Source organism: Haliotis cracherodii, unplaced genomic scaffold (assembly GCF_022045235.1).
Source record: "Haliotis cracherodii isolate W230 unplaced genomic scaffold, xgHalCrac1.p SCAF_5, whole genome shotgun sequence".
Classification (NCBI taxonomy): Eukaryota; Metazoa; Mollusca; class Gastropoda; order Lepetellida; family Haliotidae; genus Haliotis; species Haliotis cracherodii.
The window spans coordinates 53,927,337-53,947,264 of NW_027266308.1; the positions used below are offsets into that span (position 1 = coordinate 53,927,337).

At 37.9% G+C, this 19,928-nt stretch overlaps 1 protein-coding gene across 12 annotated transcripts in view; it reads left to right on the forward strand.

Moving 5' to 3' along the window:
* The first annotated feature begins 12,061 nt into the window (after window positions 1-12,061).
* The window catches only part of LOC139442677 (ribosome-binding protein 1-like), a 51,655-nt gene continuing 43,788 nt past the window's right edge, over window positions 12,062-19,928 (forward strand). For all 12 annotated transcript variants that reach the window (XM_071223552.1, XM_071223544.1, XM_071223542.1 and 9 more), the window contains exons 1-2: window positions 12,062-12,184; window positions 12,352-13,295. In XM_071223552.1, coding sequence (XP_071079653.1) covers window positions 12,605-13,295 — 691 coding nt within the window. In that variant the 5' untranslated portion in view covers window positions 12,062-12,184; window positions 12,352-12,604. The remainder of the gene's footprint in view (window positions 12,185-12,351; window positions 13,296-19,928) is intronic.

The window sequence follows — 19,928 nt, forward strand, 5'->3', positions numbered from 1 at the left end:
CCAGGTGCCTCGCACACTCTGACCTCAATAAACGCCGAGAAATCCTGCTTGCCTCTCGACTAGCCATAGTTATGGGCGTAACTCGAGCTGCTCTATCGACCTGCCCTGCTTAACATGTGAATACGTCAACGCGATTGTGCTATAGTTTGTAGGAAAGTATTATATTAGCATAGTCGCAGATATTTTATAAATGCTTCAACGCATCATTAAATAAATCTGTTATGCAATAACAACAGAGAAACGGTTGTGATCGGAGTTCAAGGTATGGATACATCTGATACCTTCATTGATTTCTGTTTATTGACGCGGCTTGTACCAATGGACAAAGATCGTATAATCGGCCTTCTATCACCCAGATCACTATAGAGACTCAAATACCGCGCTTTATGTGAAGGTTTCGGTGTAACCTATTTGCAAAGAATTGCTTTGACGACAGACAAAGAATACATAGCGGCAAGTTACCACCGCATTAGCTATATACTGATAATGTAGTTTAACCTCCGCGACCACTTCCTGCTGCCACACTGTGATATGCCGATAGTGAGGAAAGTTGCTGTATAGTTCAATTGGATAGAGATAGCTATGAAAAAAACGTCGCTGTGTCAATATGAGGTTATGGAGATGGGCCAAGTTGCATGGCGTCATGCATGCAGCATTTTGGACACGTGTCTATATGAAATCTTCTGTGATAGAATGCACATATAACAAGTTTATAATAATATGCATCACCCCATGTGGCTAGCTACATAAAAGGTAACATAATTCAAATGATTATATAATCTAATCTTAAACATGTTTTATTCCACAAGTGTACAGACGCTAGCAGTTTTAATATACATTTTGACTGAAGATATGATTGTTATAAGACTTGAACATGTATAGTTAATATACACAAACTTGATATGGTTTAAAACACGTCTGTTTTCAAGACGAAAATTAGTTTAATAAGAGTATAAAGACAAGTAGAAAATGATACACTATAGACATATCTCGGTATATATGGTTGTGTATACTTAGTGTTGTAGTCTATAAACAGTGTTCACCTGTATATTGTGTGAAATAGACATCGAGAGCATAACAATCATAAACAATGTCGCCTCAAGATATTTGTGACAACATATGGACGTGACTATAGCAGGAAGGTGCACATGTGGGACTGCATGGGTGGAGATACAGTGGACTCAAAACATATTCGCTACATGCAAAGATATAGATGATTGACAGTCGTGGCACAAGTGAAGCATAGGTGAATCAGCTTGTCCGCGGAGGGTGTTTGGGCGCAGCTGACGCCATGTTGCAATGGGCGTATCCTACTGTTAGCAATCTACAGACGCGGACTGCACTGTATATACATAGAGGGCGTGTTCAGGGGGCTGACGGTGAGAGCATCACTCCACGTCGTCGGGGTACAATGGGACGCCATGACAGCAAGTTTAAACACGGAGTGACAATCTTCAATACCATTCCCTATTGACAAAGGTTTTAGTCTGCCGGTATGATTTGACACAGGTGCAGGGATATATGCACTTTTTGTTGTATTACAACTATGTGGAGAAGGCACATTGTACAATCATGTATGGTGTTGAATTGATAAAAAAGAGAGCGGAACAAGCTTTTACATTTCGAGCGGCAAGGAAAGTATGTATATCAAACCTTTTGTATGTATTCAAAAGAAAATGGATCAATGGCTACATACACAAATGATATATAGATCGATATATAGAAAATAATTTTTAAAATACTAAAACTATCTGATTAAGTTAAAGTAATGTCTAAAAGAGAATAATTGCTTTACAGTTTATCTTATAAGCTGGAAATGCTACCCTTTCGAAATGAATGTACTTGTCTGTCTGCATGGGCATATTTTAGTTCAGCTTGCGGTAGCGGATGAGAGTTACCACATACGCATGTGTAAACCGTATTAATCCCTGTGCTCAGGACTACGTGGGTACAATGTGTGAAGCTCATTTCTGATATTGCTCGAATATTGCTAAAAGCGGCGTAAAACCATACTCACTCACTGTGCTCCGGAATCCAACGTTCTGATTGAACCAATGAAATTGTTTAAGGTTTTGTACTTTCAGACGGCCCTATAGTTAAATTATTTTAATGATATAAAGTTGATGTTTTATAGTACACTAGGCATACAGTATTATTGGTTTAATGAGAACGTCACGGAGGTGTGAGCTGTGTTATGTTCATGTATGTGCAGGAGATGACCTGTCTTCTAGTTTCACTGATTGGTCATATAGATTTGAAAATGTAATACACTTTCATAACTACATAAAACATTAGGTTTAACATATTACAAATCTATATGTTTTTAAGCCTAAAAAACGACATCAGTGAGAGAATAATAATGATATAGATCGCTCTTAGCAACAATCGCACTGTATTTCAGTCTGTATATGTTGCATCGATGTTGGATCGCAACCGGCGTGACGCGCGCACGCTTCAAAGACGCACAGCATTATGGCGGAGTTCGCCGTAGGGGTCCGCAACAATCAGTAGTTAGGTTCCTAGCATTCTACGCATGTCGAATCACAGGAATCGACTGGTCCTGTACGTGACGTGTCTGAATGGTGTATATAGACTCGGACGGAGCGGAGCGGTTCTCAAACTATCAGCTGGGTTGTCTGGTCTAAGCAGGATTACTCACTGCTTCATGAGCTATAGGTATATATGGTTGCTGACTAACACATCACTGGCTCACAACATAGCAGTGTAGAGCTATGGGATGTCCATGAATATATGCATGGCTTGATGGGGTTTCTATTTGCGCACCACATTCCCGCAACAAATGAACATTCCTTTATGTACAGTCGACTCGGCATTTCGAGGTTTTGTAGCTGGACATATGGCGGCAATGTTGCTGATGCGGCGTGAACTAAAGTGCAGGGCTAAAGAAAGTGAACACCCATGTTTAGAACTTTAGACTAACATCTAGTCTCATGAACATAATTATGTTACAGAAAAACAGTTGTTAAATTTTCTTAATACAAATATAATAAAAAAGGGCCCAGAGACTTTCTAATCTAGACTTGCCAAACATTATAGACTTGCCTGGGCTGTATTGGATATATATTTGTATCAGGGACTGTATGACAGACTACCCCATGTTTGATTTTAGCTAAAAATGAAACAAACAAGAAAAGGTTATTTGATAGTGATGTATTTGATACGGGATCAAAACAGTGTTTTGGACCTTAGTTTGCTGTGTTTCGGCCACTGTTTTCAGTCTATATAGTCACGCTGTGGAAACGTTTGTAATATTTTGGTCAAATCCAGTTTTAGCGTACACTTTCTTTTGCCCGGCAGTTTATTAACTCCCTAATTCACACAGACGTGATTATCTTTGACTTCATCGTTCCAACCTTCCTTCTATAGATTTGTTATTTATACTTGCAATTATATCTCCAAGTTATGTTTTATATGTCAGTTGCTTTATATATGTTACCGCACTTTGTCTTATATGTCTATTTATATATTTATATAGAACGGTAGGTATTGGACGATTTACTATCGATGTCTCATTGACATATCTATAGATGGCTTTATTAAAAGAGGTCACTTTGTACTGTTACACCTATTGCAGGAGGCCCCTTTGTACTGTTACACCTATTGCAGGAGGTCCCTTTGTACTGTTACACCTATTGCAGGAGGTCCCTTTATACTGTTACGCCTACTGCAGGGGATCCCTTTGTACTGTTACACCTACTGCAGGAGGTCCCTTTATACTGTTACACCTACTGAAGGAGGTCTCTTTGTACTGTTACACTTATTGCGGGAGGTCCCTTTGTGCTGTCACACATATTGCATGGCCACTGTAATGATTGACACATGTCTACCACTGCCCAACCTGTTTACGACAGTGTTGTAAGGCGTGCAGCGTTCACACGTCAGGTGCCAGGTGTGTTCCAGCTGATCCATATATGTAACTGTAAATGTAGCCACCGCAAACAGGTGTTGTACGACTCCAAACACTGAACACTGGGCAGCCATGCTGAGTGTATGTGGACATCAAAGTCATGCCATACATGTATAACAAAGAATACGATACAGAATCCTTCGAATAATATGTGTATGTGGTCATGCGGTATATCTATATGATCAATAGTAATTTGTATATTAAATCTGTATTTCTGTTTGTATTGTTTGCTTTTTAACGCCGCACTCCGCAATTATCTAGCTATCTGACGAAGGATTTAAAAGATTCATAGAACATATGCTTGTTGAAATACTATCAACAATATTAAATATGGCGTTGACATGGGAAAGGAAGTGTACAAGTAGTATGTTCTACATACCATATGACTAACTGTCGCATGCATCATATAACATCGACAAACACCGCTTCCCTTATGCATGTGGCTCATTATACGTGTAGTTGTGTATCTATAAATGTTAAAGAGTTTTTCTGGGATAACTATAAATCTGTCCCGTCGTGTGTCAGGCCGTCACGACCCAGTATAACGCCATGTCACATAGTGCACGCATCACGTCACATTTTTATACAATAAAGACTAAAAATGTATCGACTGTACGCTTATTATTTGGGAGAGGGCGGGGGGATATCTTTTCATGTCCCCACCCCCCAATAATGGAAAAATATAATGAAGAGTCCTTAACGTACAATCCTATGTACAGAGTTATTATTTGATCAAACAAAACAGTTTTTTTTTATATAGTTGTAATATATTGTGGCGACCACAATATATTACAACTGTATAAAAAAAAATTCTCAACGATCTACCACTCCTAAAATGTCAAGTTCCTAATACTCATTTTGTCTATATGCCCGGTGTTTTGATGCGAAACCAGTCGTCGAGTATCTGCATATTTCAACGGCTACAGAGATAAACTTGCTTAACAATAAATAAGCTTTAAATAAACAAAACAGGATTATTCACATGCCTAGATTACCACAATCTCATTAAAATCGGATACAAGTTCTCGCAACCGCTGAGGACATCCTATTACAGGTCACGTCATACAGTTCGTAACAGTAATTTTGTGTTAAACTTTAGAGGTTGCATGATTAGAAAACATATTCCGCTAACAATATAACATAACAACATATATATTTACTTTTTCCTTTTGTTTTATTACAACGTGTTTGAATCATTATCTATCGTGTAGTTGTCCGATTTTCGATCTCAAACGTTGATACTACCTAATTTCGTTTATCCGACATACTAGTTAATCCGACATAATCATTTGCAACCAACAATGTCGGATTAACGGTATTTGACTGGATATCTCAGGTTATCAAAATGTTTCACGAGCTTCTGTTCAATGCATGCGCAGTCCAAGCAACACAGTTCACATTACGTCACCAAACACGTACGTTACCGTAAACACCAGGTTAAAACCGAAAATTGTAGGTAGGTAGGTAGGTAGGTAGGTGGGTGTGGGTGGGTGTGTGGGCTATAACAACGGAATGCCTGGAAGCTGTTTCTTATACACAAGGGAGGTAAGGTACTTCTTTCATGCTGTAAATAACCCAGTGTATTGTGTTATCCTTACAACACACGTCTCTCTAATATAACTTATATACCACAATGGTCTAGCGAAGGAAATTCAGTATTTGTTGGATACCGCTTGTATACATTCACTTGTGTTGCCTCAAAGAACATGTTTCCCGCGAATCCACAGTTGTAGAAGCACCAATAAAATATATTCAGTCAGCAAGTTTGGTCAAGTCAGGTGACGTATGAAGAGAACAAATAGACACCGGGGCTTTAGCAGGGGATTATATTGTCAAGCATGCAATGCTACATGAATGTATTGCTACATGAATGTCGACACTCTCTGTCACAACTGGTCTTGTCGCGACAAGGACAAATCGACTTGTCCAGCGACTGACTGTTCTTTTGAATATGTACACATTAGGACAATGTCTTGCTCTGTGTGGCCATGTGTTCATTGACAGCAGTGTGGAAGTCCCATCTAACAGTTTCTTACTTGACAAGCGAAACTTCGCAAACACTATGTAACCGCTATTTCGTTGTATTATCCTTTAATCCTTATGTATTTATTCGTAAGTGAACAATAAAGGATTCCATATTATTTGTCAAAATTTTACTTATTTGACCTGGTGACTGGAGGATAAATAAGAAATAAATCTAACTCTAAAAGGATTTGGCAAGTCTATATTGCTTCAGCTGTAAAACTAAGCATTATTCTGGGCTCCATATGGATTTTATTTCATATATTGTAGACATATATTTTTAAACAAGACAACTTTATTTCTGGGTCTAAATATTAGTCTACCGGTGACTGTACACACAGTGAAACCTCGTGTAGACCGGACACCGTGAATCCGGAAACCCTAATCTCCGAACGATTGGAAAGCATTTATATGATTAACTAACAACATGCTCATCATTTGTTAAACAGGATTTTTAGTAGAAAAATGTCAGTATCTGGTAGTCGTACCCCCCGGAGGAACCGGACTTTGCCGTATATCCTATAGAAGTGTTTGTAGGGTAACGGTCGCATGGTGGCACCTCGATAAGTGAATGCTGTTTATGCTTTCCCCATTATTTCAGTCATATTATTGCGTGTCAGTTGTGTGTTAGGTAGGGGAAAGCCCACTATGGTGCCGGTAGGATTCGAACCCACAATCGCTCCACCATCTTCCCTAAGCAAGGGCGTTAAACTGACTTTAAAAGTCCAGTTTCCGGTCTCTTATAGTCAGTGAACTCCCTTGCCTCGGGAAGATGTATCCACTTATTTACAATTATATATGTAATCTTGATAATAAGCTGTAGTGTCTGGTGTGATTTGGTGTCTGAATCCTAAGAAGAAGAGAAGACGACGCTGATACATGTATTACACATCACGTCAACAATGGTATAGGTATTACGTCAACATCACTGTCGATATTACACTGACGACTGTCAGCTTAGTCTACCGGAACATAACGTTAAGCTGCCTGCATTCCCAGATTCAGCTTGTATCGTGGACATGGCGTCATACCTCCACGTCTGATGCCTGTTGAATTGTATTATCTCTCCTATCTTGAAGCATATGGTTGATATATGATACGCTCTACGGCAAATGGAATCAGAATTCATTAATGACAATCGTTCAAATATCTTTACAACTGACATTGTATTAAGACCGGAGTTCAATGCGTGCACCTATGATTTTGGTATTCTTGTTGGGGAAAATATAGTCCTCATCATTTCTGTTCTTCAACAAAACCTATTTTAAAATTCTCCCCTCCCTCCCTTCTTACTTTTAAGAAAATTGTGCCCGAAAAATATTATATTTTTTATTATTTTGCCTTAGCCACCTGGTTAAGATGAGCGCGTTGATAAAAAACAAAACAAGATACGATGCTAAGGAGTAAGAATGATTACAAGCGCTCTACAACATTTTGGAAAGATGCAGACTGGATTGTTGTTTGGGAGCATTTGATACCTCGGACGTTTCACTTTCAATTCCGGGCCATTATGAATAATAACAAACTCAAAACAAAATAGCTGGGTTTTTTTAAAATTGGTAATGCACAAGGTGTCGGTAATTTTCCTATTTAGTAGAATACACAGAAAGCGAATATTTTCTGTCGTATGTGAATCGGAATGAAAACATAGTTATAGGTAAGCGTCTACTTTTGCTGGGACGTCGTCATCGCCGCCATCTTGTCCTAGAGAATGCATGTTTGGATGGGACTCGTGTGTGTCCTGCAGCCAGACATAGTGCAGCATGCCTTCCTTGTCACCAGCTGGTGCCTCAAAGCTGTGACTTCCTTCGACTGGGTTATCATGGCTACACATTGCCAACAGCTGTAACATGACCCTTCCGACAAAAACTTCGTTGCTGTACATAGATACAAATATCCTTTTTCATAACCCACTTATATATAGTTTTATTTGTGTATAGCTATGGATTCCTGTGCTTTTCTCTTCTTTACAATCCCCTAGAAAGTCTCGAAAATTGGAAACCTTATCAAAACGTTACTATGCCGAAAACAGTCGTCGAAAAACTGCAAAACCCAGGGACTAAATACAACTAAATACATCACCGTCGCATAACCATTTCTTGCCCGTGTCATTTGTAGCCACCATCAAACATGTGCATACGAGTAATTACATTTGCCCTGCAGTTTATATCATGGGTATATCTCTCTATTGAACCTCACTTGGGTGTAGCACAATTACACAATTCATGTCAATATCACTAGAGTGTAGCACGACAATGCCATTTTTGTCAACAGTGCGGAACATGGCTATACATTGTAAATAGTACAATTTATATATCAAGACTATACCAGCTCTGGACACGTTAGACACCAACTCTAAGACATGATTATCAGTTTAAACCATAATTCCTATAGTATATAAATAATAAGAACAAGCTGTCCCTATAAACGACTCGCGTCCTTACTATCTGTTTATCTAGACTTGGCGGTTATTAGGATATAATTGCTGAACATCCATGGACTTATCATATTGTACAGCCAACAAGTCTGAAACAGAAAATCCAGAGTGAGCATCGATCTACGATATCATATTGCATTTGTATTTGCCATTGCAGCAACCAGATTCCATTTAAGATACCATTTACATCATACATGTTTCAGTCACAATTTAAACTACAGATGGGACATACACATATCTCATTCTCTACTTGCAACACACGTGAAATATATACGTATTCCATACACATCTGCAACATATATGGGATAGATACATATTTCATACACTATTTACACCACACGTGGGATATAGACATATTTCATACACTATTTATAACACACGTGGGATATATACGTATTTCATACACTATTTGCCATACAAGTTGGATATAGACATATTTAATACACTATTTACAACACACGTGGGATATATATACGTATTACATACAGTGTTTACAACACGCGTGGGACATATACGTATTCCATACACATCTGCAACACACGTGGGATATATACGTAGTTCATACACTATTTACAACACACGTGGTATAAATACGTATTCCATACACATCTGCAACACACGTGGGATATATACGTATTACATACACTGTTTACAACACCCGTGGGATATATACGTATTCCATACACATCTGCAACACACGTGGGGTAGATACATATTTCATACACAATTTACCACACAATTGGGATACATACGTATTACATACATTATTTACAACACACGTGGGATAGATACATATTTCATACACTATTTACAACATGTGTGGGATATATACGTATTTCATACACATTTGCAACACACGTGGGATATATACGTATTTCATACACTATTTGCCATACAAGTTGGATATAGACATATTTAATACACTATTTACAACACACGTGGGATATATATACGTATTACATACAGTGTTTACAACACGCGTGGGACATATACGTATTCCATACACATCTGCAACACACGTGGGATATATACGTAGTTCATACACTATTTACAACACACGTGGTATAAATACGTATTCCATACACATCTGCATCACACATGGGATATATACATATTCCATACACTGTTTACAACACACGTGGGATATATACGTATTCCATACACATCTGCAACACACGTGGGATAGAGCCATATTTCATACACTATTTACAACACGTGTGGGATATATACGTATTTCATACACATTTGCAACACACGTGGGACATATACGTATTTCATACACTATTTAAAACACACGTGGAATATAAACGTATTTTAATCACTACTTACAAAACACGTGGGATATATACGTATAGCAGTCTCTATTTACAACACACGTGGCAAATATAGTTCGTCTCAGGCACTGCAATTCGCTTTTCAGAGTCGTGTACCTTGGGCACGCCGGAAACCTATGATTGTGGGTTCGAATCCCAGTTCGCCCCGATTATGTTTCTAGGTTTGTCAGTACCATACCCGTGCTTGTGGGTTTCACAAAAAGTGATAAACGTCTGAGATCCACCACATCTGCTGACGAATTTGACCCAATGTAGACAGTCATGTAACAGTACGTGCATGGCTGTATGCTGGGTCATGGGAAAGATACGGCAGTACATGTGACCTGTAATTCAACACAGAACATACAATGAACGCTGTCTTTTCGAACACTTTGAGACAACGGAATTCAATATATACATGCTTGTAATCTCACGGGTCGGTCCTATCTAATCAGATACTATTAATATTCTAATTTTGTAGATCCGAGTATCACAATCCACTGATGACGCATTACCATTGAACGAAGCTCTAGTAAAATACCTTTCATGCCCTCACCCGTGGCGTCAAATATGCAAAGCACTTGATAGCGTTTGATTATCAGTATAGTGTTTTTATGTCGCGTTGGGTTGGACACAGATGCAATGATTATAATCTTTGTAATATGTATCCTGTTGTTTGCAGGCGACTGGTGCCACCTGGAGGCATGGAGATTAACAACTTGTCCGTTAAAACTGGTTCGAAAGGTCCATATTATACTCAATACTGTACTCAAATGGTGTGTGGGTGAATGCGTATGTGCGTGTGTGTGCAAGTGCTCGCGTTTCTGCTCATAAAACGGATTTCGCAACCCTTGATACAATGTTCTTCATTATCATTGTAAAATAGACCTTTAGGCCCGTGGTTAGTCCTGCACCAGGGCGGAATATAAGTATTTAATGAAAACAAAACCATATTACATAAAAGCCAGCTCTATTCCATTACGAAATCAGCATTAGGAAATATTTTTAGAGAGAAATGAATAGTGTAATTAAAGATTTCATAGACTATATGTTAGCCTGTATTGTGTGGTTAACATATGTTAGATGCTCATGATTTCAATCACTGGATTGTCTGTCCAGACTCGATTATTTACAGACTGCCGTCATATAGCTGGAATATTGCTGAGTGCGGCGTTAAACAAAAAAACAAAAAACTTTGAAGCCAGATCAACCCCAAATCTGAGTCTCACGGTGAATGTGTCCACCGTTTTCTCTTTCATTTGAATATCAGTGCATATTCTAGCTGACTCATGATTCTCCGAATTTCAAATTTAACAAATATCGGTGAATAGGGACAAAGCTTACGCTTTATTTACAGCACGTGTATTTGTTTTATTTCTTTGATGACGTTGAGCGGACCCAGCAGCTAGCTGAGCTACATGTATCTATGAAGCATGCGTCCGACTGAGGTCTTTATGAGGACTACTATTAATAAATTGTACACCCATTTGCCTATTATAGTTTATCATGCCTTATCTCATTCCTTAATTTATGGAATACATAAGTTGTAAATATATTTATTATTGTTTATCATCAACAAACCAAGTCACGATTATATCAGTTCGAATGAATGGGTTTAGTATTCCGGGGAAAGATAATCGTTTCTAAATTCAATGGGGATGTATAGCTGCCACTGTAAATTGTTACAAGAGAAATGTTCGTAGGACGGCATAGTATTTTAGCTTCAAATAAACGATGGCGCTTGAAACAGATACAGATAACCGCACTGATTCAACGCGCTTCGGTGAGCCTAATGTATTTGTTCATAAACAATAATACCGGCGTTGCAAGAGGCTGGTTACATATCCTATATGGCTTATAATCACTGAAACGAAATTAATTACATTTTCCCTGTGACATTTTATTGACATGTTCATTATGAAATAACAAGAGAATGTGTCAACATCTATTGTTGTAAATTAACTGCGGTATAAACTTTTGAATACGTCAATCTGATACATAGCATTTTCTGTATGATTAGATATTTGCTGTCAGGAGAGTGGTATCTGCCAAGGCAGTGCTCTCTCCGGCTTCTGTGAATGGCTGTCCCCCGTGGCGAACATGCGCCCGGCCATTGGGAGCAGTGAAAGCATGAAATGAAGTGCAAAGAAATAAACGACGTTGGTGTATTTTTCCATTGAATATCAGATTAAACATTGACCTATGTGAAGGTAGTTTGACGTTGTGTGGATGCTCTTTCTCCCCTAGATGTAATTTTCTGCAAAATTATGAACTGACGTGGCAGGGAGGAGAAACAAAAGATCGACTCGCCATGATAAATATCAACCAATCGCAGCCCGTGTTACATTCGTGGTTGGGCTGTATTCCGACTTGCTATTGTTCATGTTGTTTGCCAACTAGTGTAAGGTCAGCAGACGGATGGGCTACCGTATTTTCCACGTTGACATTCGTGTAAATGAAGAGGAAAAATAATTGACACGCGTGGTAGGTCACATATTTCAATAATATTTTAAACGCTGACACGTGCAGAATTAAATAAGTATAAGAAATTATAGAGCCGATGTCAGATCTTTCACCGGCCGGTTTCTTCGAAAAATCGTGTGCTTACGTGGACTTGCATCTTAACTCGTGTCTTTTATTTCTGTCAACAGGAAGCCGGTTTCTGATGGAGACTTGACATAGAATTGTCCCTGGACTAAGATCTTGAAGCTTATGTGACATATATTAGCCATATCGGTAGGATTGTCGGTGAGCAAGTGTCCCAAAGTGGGTCCAGTCCTGAAGTAAGGGGCGTGGCCAATATTCACACTTGCTTACAAGTAGATTTGAGTTCACTCATCAGAAGGCATTTTTCAAAAAAACTTTAACATTGTTATTCTTGAACACAAGTCATAGATCAGCATCATGGATCCCCAAACTCTTCTCATCGGTGTTGCAGCATTTGTTATTTCTGCAATTCTAATTTATTTGATATCTGCCTTTACTATGAAGGAGAAAACTTTTGAGGAGGTTCTTGAGGAACAGCGTAGAAGACAGGAAGAGGAGAGAGAAAAACAGAAGAGTGAGAAAAAAGCTGAGAAGGAACATAAGAAAAAATACCGTAAAGGCAAAGAAAAAACAAAAGAAAAGCCTGACAAGCCAACACCAGTGCAAGAAACTGATGTACAAAGAGATCACAAAATGGTCAATCTTGAAATTGACCCTGAAATTATTGAACCAGTTGAAACTGTAGCGCTGAATACCAAAAAGTCAAAAAACAAAAAGGCAAAATCCATTCTGGTGAACAAGGAAGAAAAGCCACTTGTGACTGATGGCAAGCAGACCAAGGAACTGTATCACAAGGACATGGCACCTAAGGATGAGGTGGAGCTCCACCATGAGCAACATCGAGGGAAAGATAAACAGCACCCAGAGCAGCAGAGCAAGGCGAGCAAGAAGCAAGAGAAAGCACGTGAGGCTGAGCGTTTGGAGAAGGAACGCATCATTCATGTGGAGAAACGCACCGAGACCATGGTTGAGATACAGCACACAAGAGCTGTTATGGCTGAATCTGAGGTCAAGTCTGCTCGAGCCAAAGGAGGTGTTCTTGCTGCAGGTAATATAATGAATCTCAATCAGGCTTTCATAACTTCTAGAACCTGAGATGTAGTTTCTCGTCTGAGATGCTGCCATATTGTCATTGATAGTAAAGCATATTCCATTCTATATTTGCAATCTGACTGATGGCATATTGGGGATAGGTAGTAGGGCTTTGCCATTGCAAACTACATTTCCTATTTTCGAAATATTCCTTCAGCTTTGTTTTGTGGGTCAACAGAGATATGAGAGATTGCCATCACGGGTATTAAAAAGGCATTTTAATAGACTTGGTTCTTTGAGATCCTTAGAGTAGAGAGAGAGAGTAATTTAAAGTCCCAAGTTAAGGTAGAATAGGTCCACAGAACTGTGTTTCTTGTATTGTATTCATTGTTTCAACATTCCCCAAATACTTCACTAGAGAAATTATCCTGTCGTTTACAAATCGACTAGTAAAGTAGAATTAATCCTTGGTGTGTGTTATTTGATGCCAAACTCGGCGATATTCCAGCTATATGACGACAGCCTGTAAATAATCAAGTCTGGAGCAGACAATCCAGTGATTGATATTGTAAGCAACAATCCATGCTGTTGGGGTACACTGACAAGCCATCAACCAAGTAACTGGCCACCCTAACCATTAAGCAAGGATAGAAATTAACCAAGAATGTCTACTAGTACTAGTAGTAGATCTGCTAGCTCGAGTAGTGATAACATATAGCAAAGCCCCCAAACATTCTACTAGCACTTATGATCCTTTATGTGTCACATGACTTATTCATGCACAGAGCTCCAGATAAGCTGCATATCTGCGTGAAATACGCATCAGAAATGCAGAAATACACAGTGAAATATAATCTATGCGTATCAAATACGCAACGAACATTACAGGTACTTGTGCGTATCATCAAAACATTGTGAAGTAACCCTGCGTATTCAATTAGCAAATCAGCAACTTATTTTGAAATTATAACGGGCATTCCGTCAACCTTGCCAAACTCCATGATGACAGTTACATCATGATCATTTGCCATCACACTTTCTTGTGGAAGTATCGTGGTATTTTTGAGTCCTATAAAGCTCTCGAACCCACACGACACCAGATTGCAGGGACTAGATGAATAGTGTTTTTAAATATTTAACTTAAATACCCAGATGTGTAAAAACTAGTGGGTAACAGAAATTTGAATACGCAGATAGAATTACTGATACCCAATGATTTTAAAATGCATGGGTAAAATACCCACAACACCAAAAGCTTATCTGGAGCTCTGATGCGTAAACATAAATCCAACAACACAATGATGCACATTCAGTCCTGTCATAGCTTACTACCTGTCTGTCATTTCTTCCACAAGATACAATTCTAATACCTAATTGAGCTAGTTTTAAAGAATGCATTACCCTGAACGTGTCGAGAAGTCCACTTATAGTGGTAAGTATAAGCATGTGTAAATCAAATTTGGTGAATATTCGTTTTCGTCACTTTGCCAATGACAAATTGATAAAAGCATTTCTTACTGTAATGAATATAAAATTGAGTGCGATACCAGGGAAAATAGAAAATGTAATTTGTATAACTGATGCGGTGCACATGGTATTTGCTTTTTAGACGAAGGCGATAACAGGTACAGTTTGTTTGACAGGAAACCTCTATCTCAACTGTTTTGATTCCCTATCATCGCATTATTACAGAAATCAACAGAAACTTTTTCCACAGACAAATACTTGTATTTGCTCATAACTTCACAAAAATCAAAGTTATTGGCACAGTCAACATTGTACACAGAATATTTCAGAAATAACATGGAAAAAGTGGTGATTACTGGTCTGAGACGAGACATATACAAGTATTGTTAGGAACTCATAGTATTGTACAGAGATTGCATTAGTAGTACATTATCATGATAACAGGGAACATTACCCCTTTTAAAGACATGCAACCAAAATATGAACTCAGGCAAACTTGTGATTGAATGATAATTGGTATTTTATTCATTTGGCTAAGGGGGCACGGGTGGCCCAGTCGTCTAAGGCGCCGCAATTCGCTGTGCAGAGTTGTGTCCCTTAGGCATGCCAGAAACCGATGATTGTGGTTTCAAATCCCAGTTAGCCCCAATTATGTTTCTAGGTTTGTCAGCACCATACCCGTGTTCATATGTTTCACCGAAGTGGTAAACGTCTGAGACCTGCATCACACGCCGTTATATGACTAGAATACTGTTAAAAGCAGCGTTATAGTTTAACCCCAACTCACTCACTCACTCATTTGACTAATTGTTTCATATCATACTAGGTGTCCTTTTTAATTTAGGGTCCTCGTAAGTCTGTTAAGTAATGTTAGGGTTAAGAAGCCCTGTACATTTATGTTTAACTTTAAACATCATTATTATTTAAGCAAAAAATCAATTGCACCTCACAGGTAGTTTTATTTAGCAATGGATTATCTTACTGCCAAGTAAATGTACTAGAGTACAAAGTTACAAGTAGAAACACATAATTTTCTGAGCACTATTCTGATTGATTGCATGTTGCCAATCTGTGATCAACAGACTTTTTCTGCAAATGAATAGAACAGAGGTCAGGTACTGGGGACCATTTTTGATCGATAATCACCACAGAGTTCTGCAGTCGTGACCTACAACTAGAAACTTCTTAAACATTTGAAATGATACGGGAAGCAGTAATTGGCTGTAATGGTAATATTTTGTCAACAGTGTAAAAGGACAAATCTGAAACAAGTGTTGCTTAGTAAGTAATTGGAAATGTTATTATTGTAACAAATGCACTGAAGTATTTGATATATTGAAGAATAGGAAAAATGACGATAAATATTCTTCCATCAAGATTGAAGTGGTATTTTATGAATATTCAATATGCTAGTGTTACTACTTTCTGTAGGTTGTGATGAACTGTCCAGCATACTACAAAACCAGACCACAGTTCGAAGGCTGTGTGTTGCAATAACCATGGCAGATTAACTTTAGTCATGTGAAAATAGCGGGTTTTGAGTACTATACATGTATGATGACATGGCAAGAACTATTTGTATTGAAAATGGGAAATAATATGTGAGATAAATAGATCTATCTTGACTCCTAACATTCCAGAGTTACTATGAACAGTCTTGTGACAACACACTTATGAGACTTAAGATTATAAAGATTAATGTTTATGTTTAACATTATGTGATTCCTGCTGAAAATTGCTGTTGCTTTGATTATGATAGACTTTCTTATCATGATCTCTTTGCTAAACATAACTTGTGGGTGTATGATCAACACCTGTTGATGCCAGCATGTGCCACGTTTGATAGTGTCCAATACAGCCTGTGTTGATTCAGCATTTTGTCTTGTAACATGTTGGCCGGCTCGTAGCAGTGTAGTGTTCTTTCATGCTGTAGTTTCAGATTGTATTTATTTATTGATGTGAACGGTATAAATACAATAGTCATTTTCATACTCTGTTGGTCCTTTTCTGTTCTTGGCCATGCAATTGAAGAAGTTTTTCCCCCAAACCTAATAAATATGTCATTTCTGTGATCAAATTAACATCTTAGTATATCCATTTGTGGATAACATTTGTCATGTTTGTTGAGTAAATAATAATTTCTTTTCTTTTTTGGAGGAAAGTCATGACAGTGTCAATTTTATTTGAATGTTTGTCATTTCATCAATGGCATTATTTATGCACTAGTAATTGTTGAAAGTTCCTCATTCACACGGAAGCATGTTGAATATCTATGAGTACAGACTTAATGTAATCTGCTCTCGTTACATGGTACATTGTGACTTTTCATCTATACTTAATGCATCACGTCATTCAATGAATGAGTAATTGATAAGATCTTATAACGAAACAGTTAATACAAAAAAATGTACTAGTAATGTGTAATATATGATTTGAAATAATATTTTATTATAATATATTAGTTGTGGCTTTTTAGGGGTGACTTCTATTTCACAAATAACAGCACCAGTAAAGTGGAGCTAAGGTGAGGTGAAATGTAGTTACCGACACATTCAACAGTTCAAAGTTATTACACATATAAAGCGATGTGTGTGTGCTTGTAGCAGTCCGAACTAATGCCAGCTTTTTAGTGCTAGCCCACTGAGATACCATGCTGTAGTTTAACATGGATCACCTGCTCAGACAAGGACTGCTTGGCTCAGAGTCAGTATACTGCTGAGGGTAATTCCACTTATGACTGTCCCTTTTTTTAACCAAATGTAATATATGAGCAACTCCCAACATCACAGTTTTGTTTCGAGGACTGCAAATCTTGAGTTTGTGGGATTGATATGTTAAATTAGAAGTGGTTTGGTTATAAGACTAAACACATTAGCATGATTATGGTAGTATAACATATTCAAAGAATTGTCCCAATATTCATGTGAAAACCATGGTAGTCCATCAGGATATGTCATTAGTCCTTCACATATGTATTTTACTGTTTTTGGACGAGCAAACTAACATTAATTTTGAACCCTAAATTTTGTAGTAACTACTGGTTTGTGGTCAGGTGTAAGTCATGGTTTGAAGACATGGCCAAAAACTGATGTTTTATTAACTTTTGACATAGATATTAATGATAACAAATGTTATATTTGGGATAACACTTTCTTGGTAAAGTACTGAGATTCTGGAACTGTGTCCCGTCTGGGATTCGAACCCACACCGCCAGAGTGAGGCACCTAATTGCCAGCAAAGTCAGTGATCTAACCCACTCAGCCACCGAGGCTTCAACAAAAATGAAAGTCCGAACAACTGGAAGTCTAGATCACATACTTTGTGTACCCCTCTGACAAGTGTAAATTGGCACAGTACCCAAAAGAGTACCAGAATCTGTACTATACTAAGAAAGTGTTATCCCAAATATAACATTTGTTAAATGTGACCACTTTCTAAATGGCATTGTGTCTTCATCATGTTCATGATATTAATGATTCTTTGTAATTAATACAAGAGACATCATACTAACATGGCACTGTGGGATTAGGTCATCATGACATTAAACAAGTGCATGTTGGTCATGGTGGTTAGAGGATTTGCAGAAAGTCCACTGCTGTCTGCCATTCTACTCCAGACTAATGCATAAAGTAACTCAGTTGTTTTGTTCATGTACTTTAGGGGTCCATTTAATGAGATAGACACACATGCTATTTGAAAAGGTTAATCAAATATACAGTATGCTTGCGACACAATCCAGCTGTGATACTATGAACACTGCTGTCATGATCGTGATCAGACTGATGTGTTGTGGAAGAGCTGTTGTGTTATTGCTGCGTTATGTGGTGGGTGCCAGATTAGAATTGAGAGTAGCATGACACAGTCAGGAGAGGGTCTTCAACAAGCATGACATGTTCAAGGGGAGGATTGTACCATGACAGTCACCTCACTAATCTATTTTAGACACATTGGAATAACTGTGCTTAAAAGTTGATTTCAGCTTTAGGAAGCCCATGTCTAGTAAAAGGAAATTCAGCCTAGTAATCTGAACTATTATCAGGATTATCAGTCCATATACCGTATTCAACGTAATAAACGCCCCCGCTCTAATAAGTGCCCATGGCGATATTTGCTAATATATTGGCTAGTGAACAATTACAATTAGCACCCCTTCCGATTGATCAATGTACACAAGGCTTATTTATTCGTGTATAATATGTGTGTTATATGCATCCTTAATTATGGGAAATTAAATTCTGAAAAAATTTATCTGTCGTATATAAGCATTTCAGGCTGTCAGCATAAACCACGAAATGTATGATCTTTCAACCCTATTTCTAATTTTGAGAGTTCCCAGGGGGATTATTATGTCGAATACAGTGTGTTCAGAATTATATGTTCATGTCATGTTACCTGTAGCGGGAGTAGAAACTAACACTTGCTATCAGACATTCGTCCACTTGTCCTAATATAATGATAACATATACTATAGCAAAGCCCTTAAAAGGGCAAATTTCTACTACCGACTAATGACTTTTTCAATATAATTACAATGTTTTTCATCTTATATTTTTGAATATCTGCGATTACCGGCACATGTCTTGCAGTCCGACTTCGCAGTGTTTTTTGCCTTTCAATTCATGGTTCGGCTTATCTGCGGATCATATCATTTTCTTTTGTATTTCAATGGTCAAGTTAACACCTCGGCTTATCTACGGGGTCGGCTTATCCGCGGTCATATACGGTAGTTCTTATGATGCCTTAACTATTGGGCATTTTGGCAAGGACTATAGGACTAGTGCCAATTTCTAACGTTGCTGTTGCCGAATTTGGGCCAGTGAAATGAACCCAAACATTATTGGTACACACCTACTAACATGAGTTATCAAGCATGTGATGTCAAGAGTTGATTTGAAAATTAAATGTTTTTGTACCATCAGAAGTGAGTAAACTTGTTGATGCAAAATATAAAAGAATTCACAGATCATATAACATGTAGAAGCATATTAAGATAAATAACTTAAATATTAACATCCTAACATGCCTAAAAGAGTAATCATTAATTGTAATTGCAAATTGATTCAGTGTCAATTTACAACTTCAAGTTGAAAATCGAAATGTCAAGATAGAAGTATACATAACAAGATTGTGAAATACACTCAAAGACGTCCATTCAAATAATTATAGGATGAAAAACAATCTG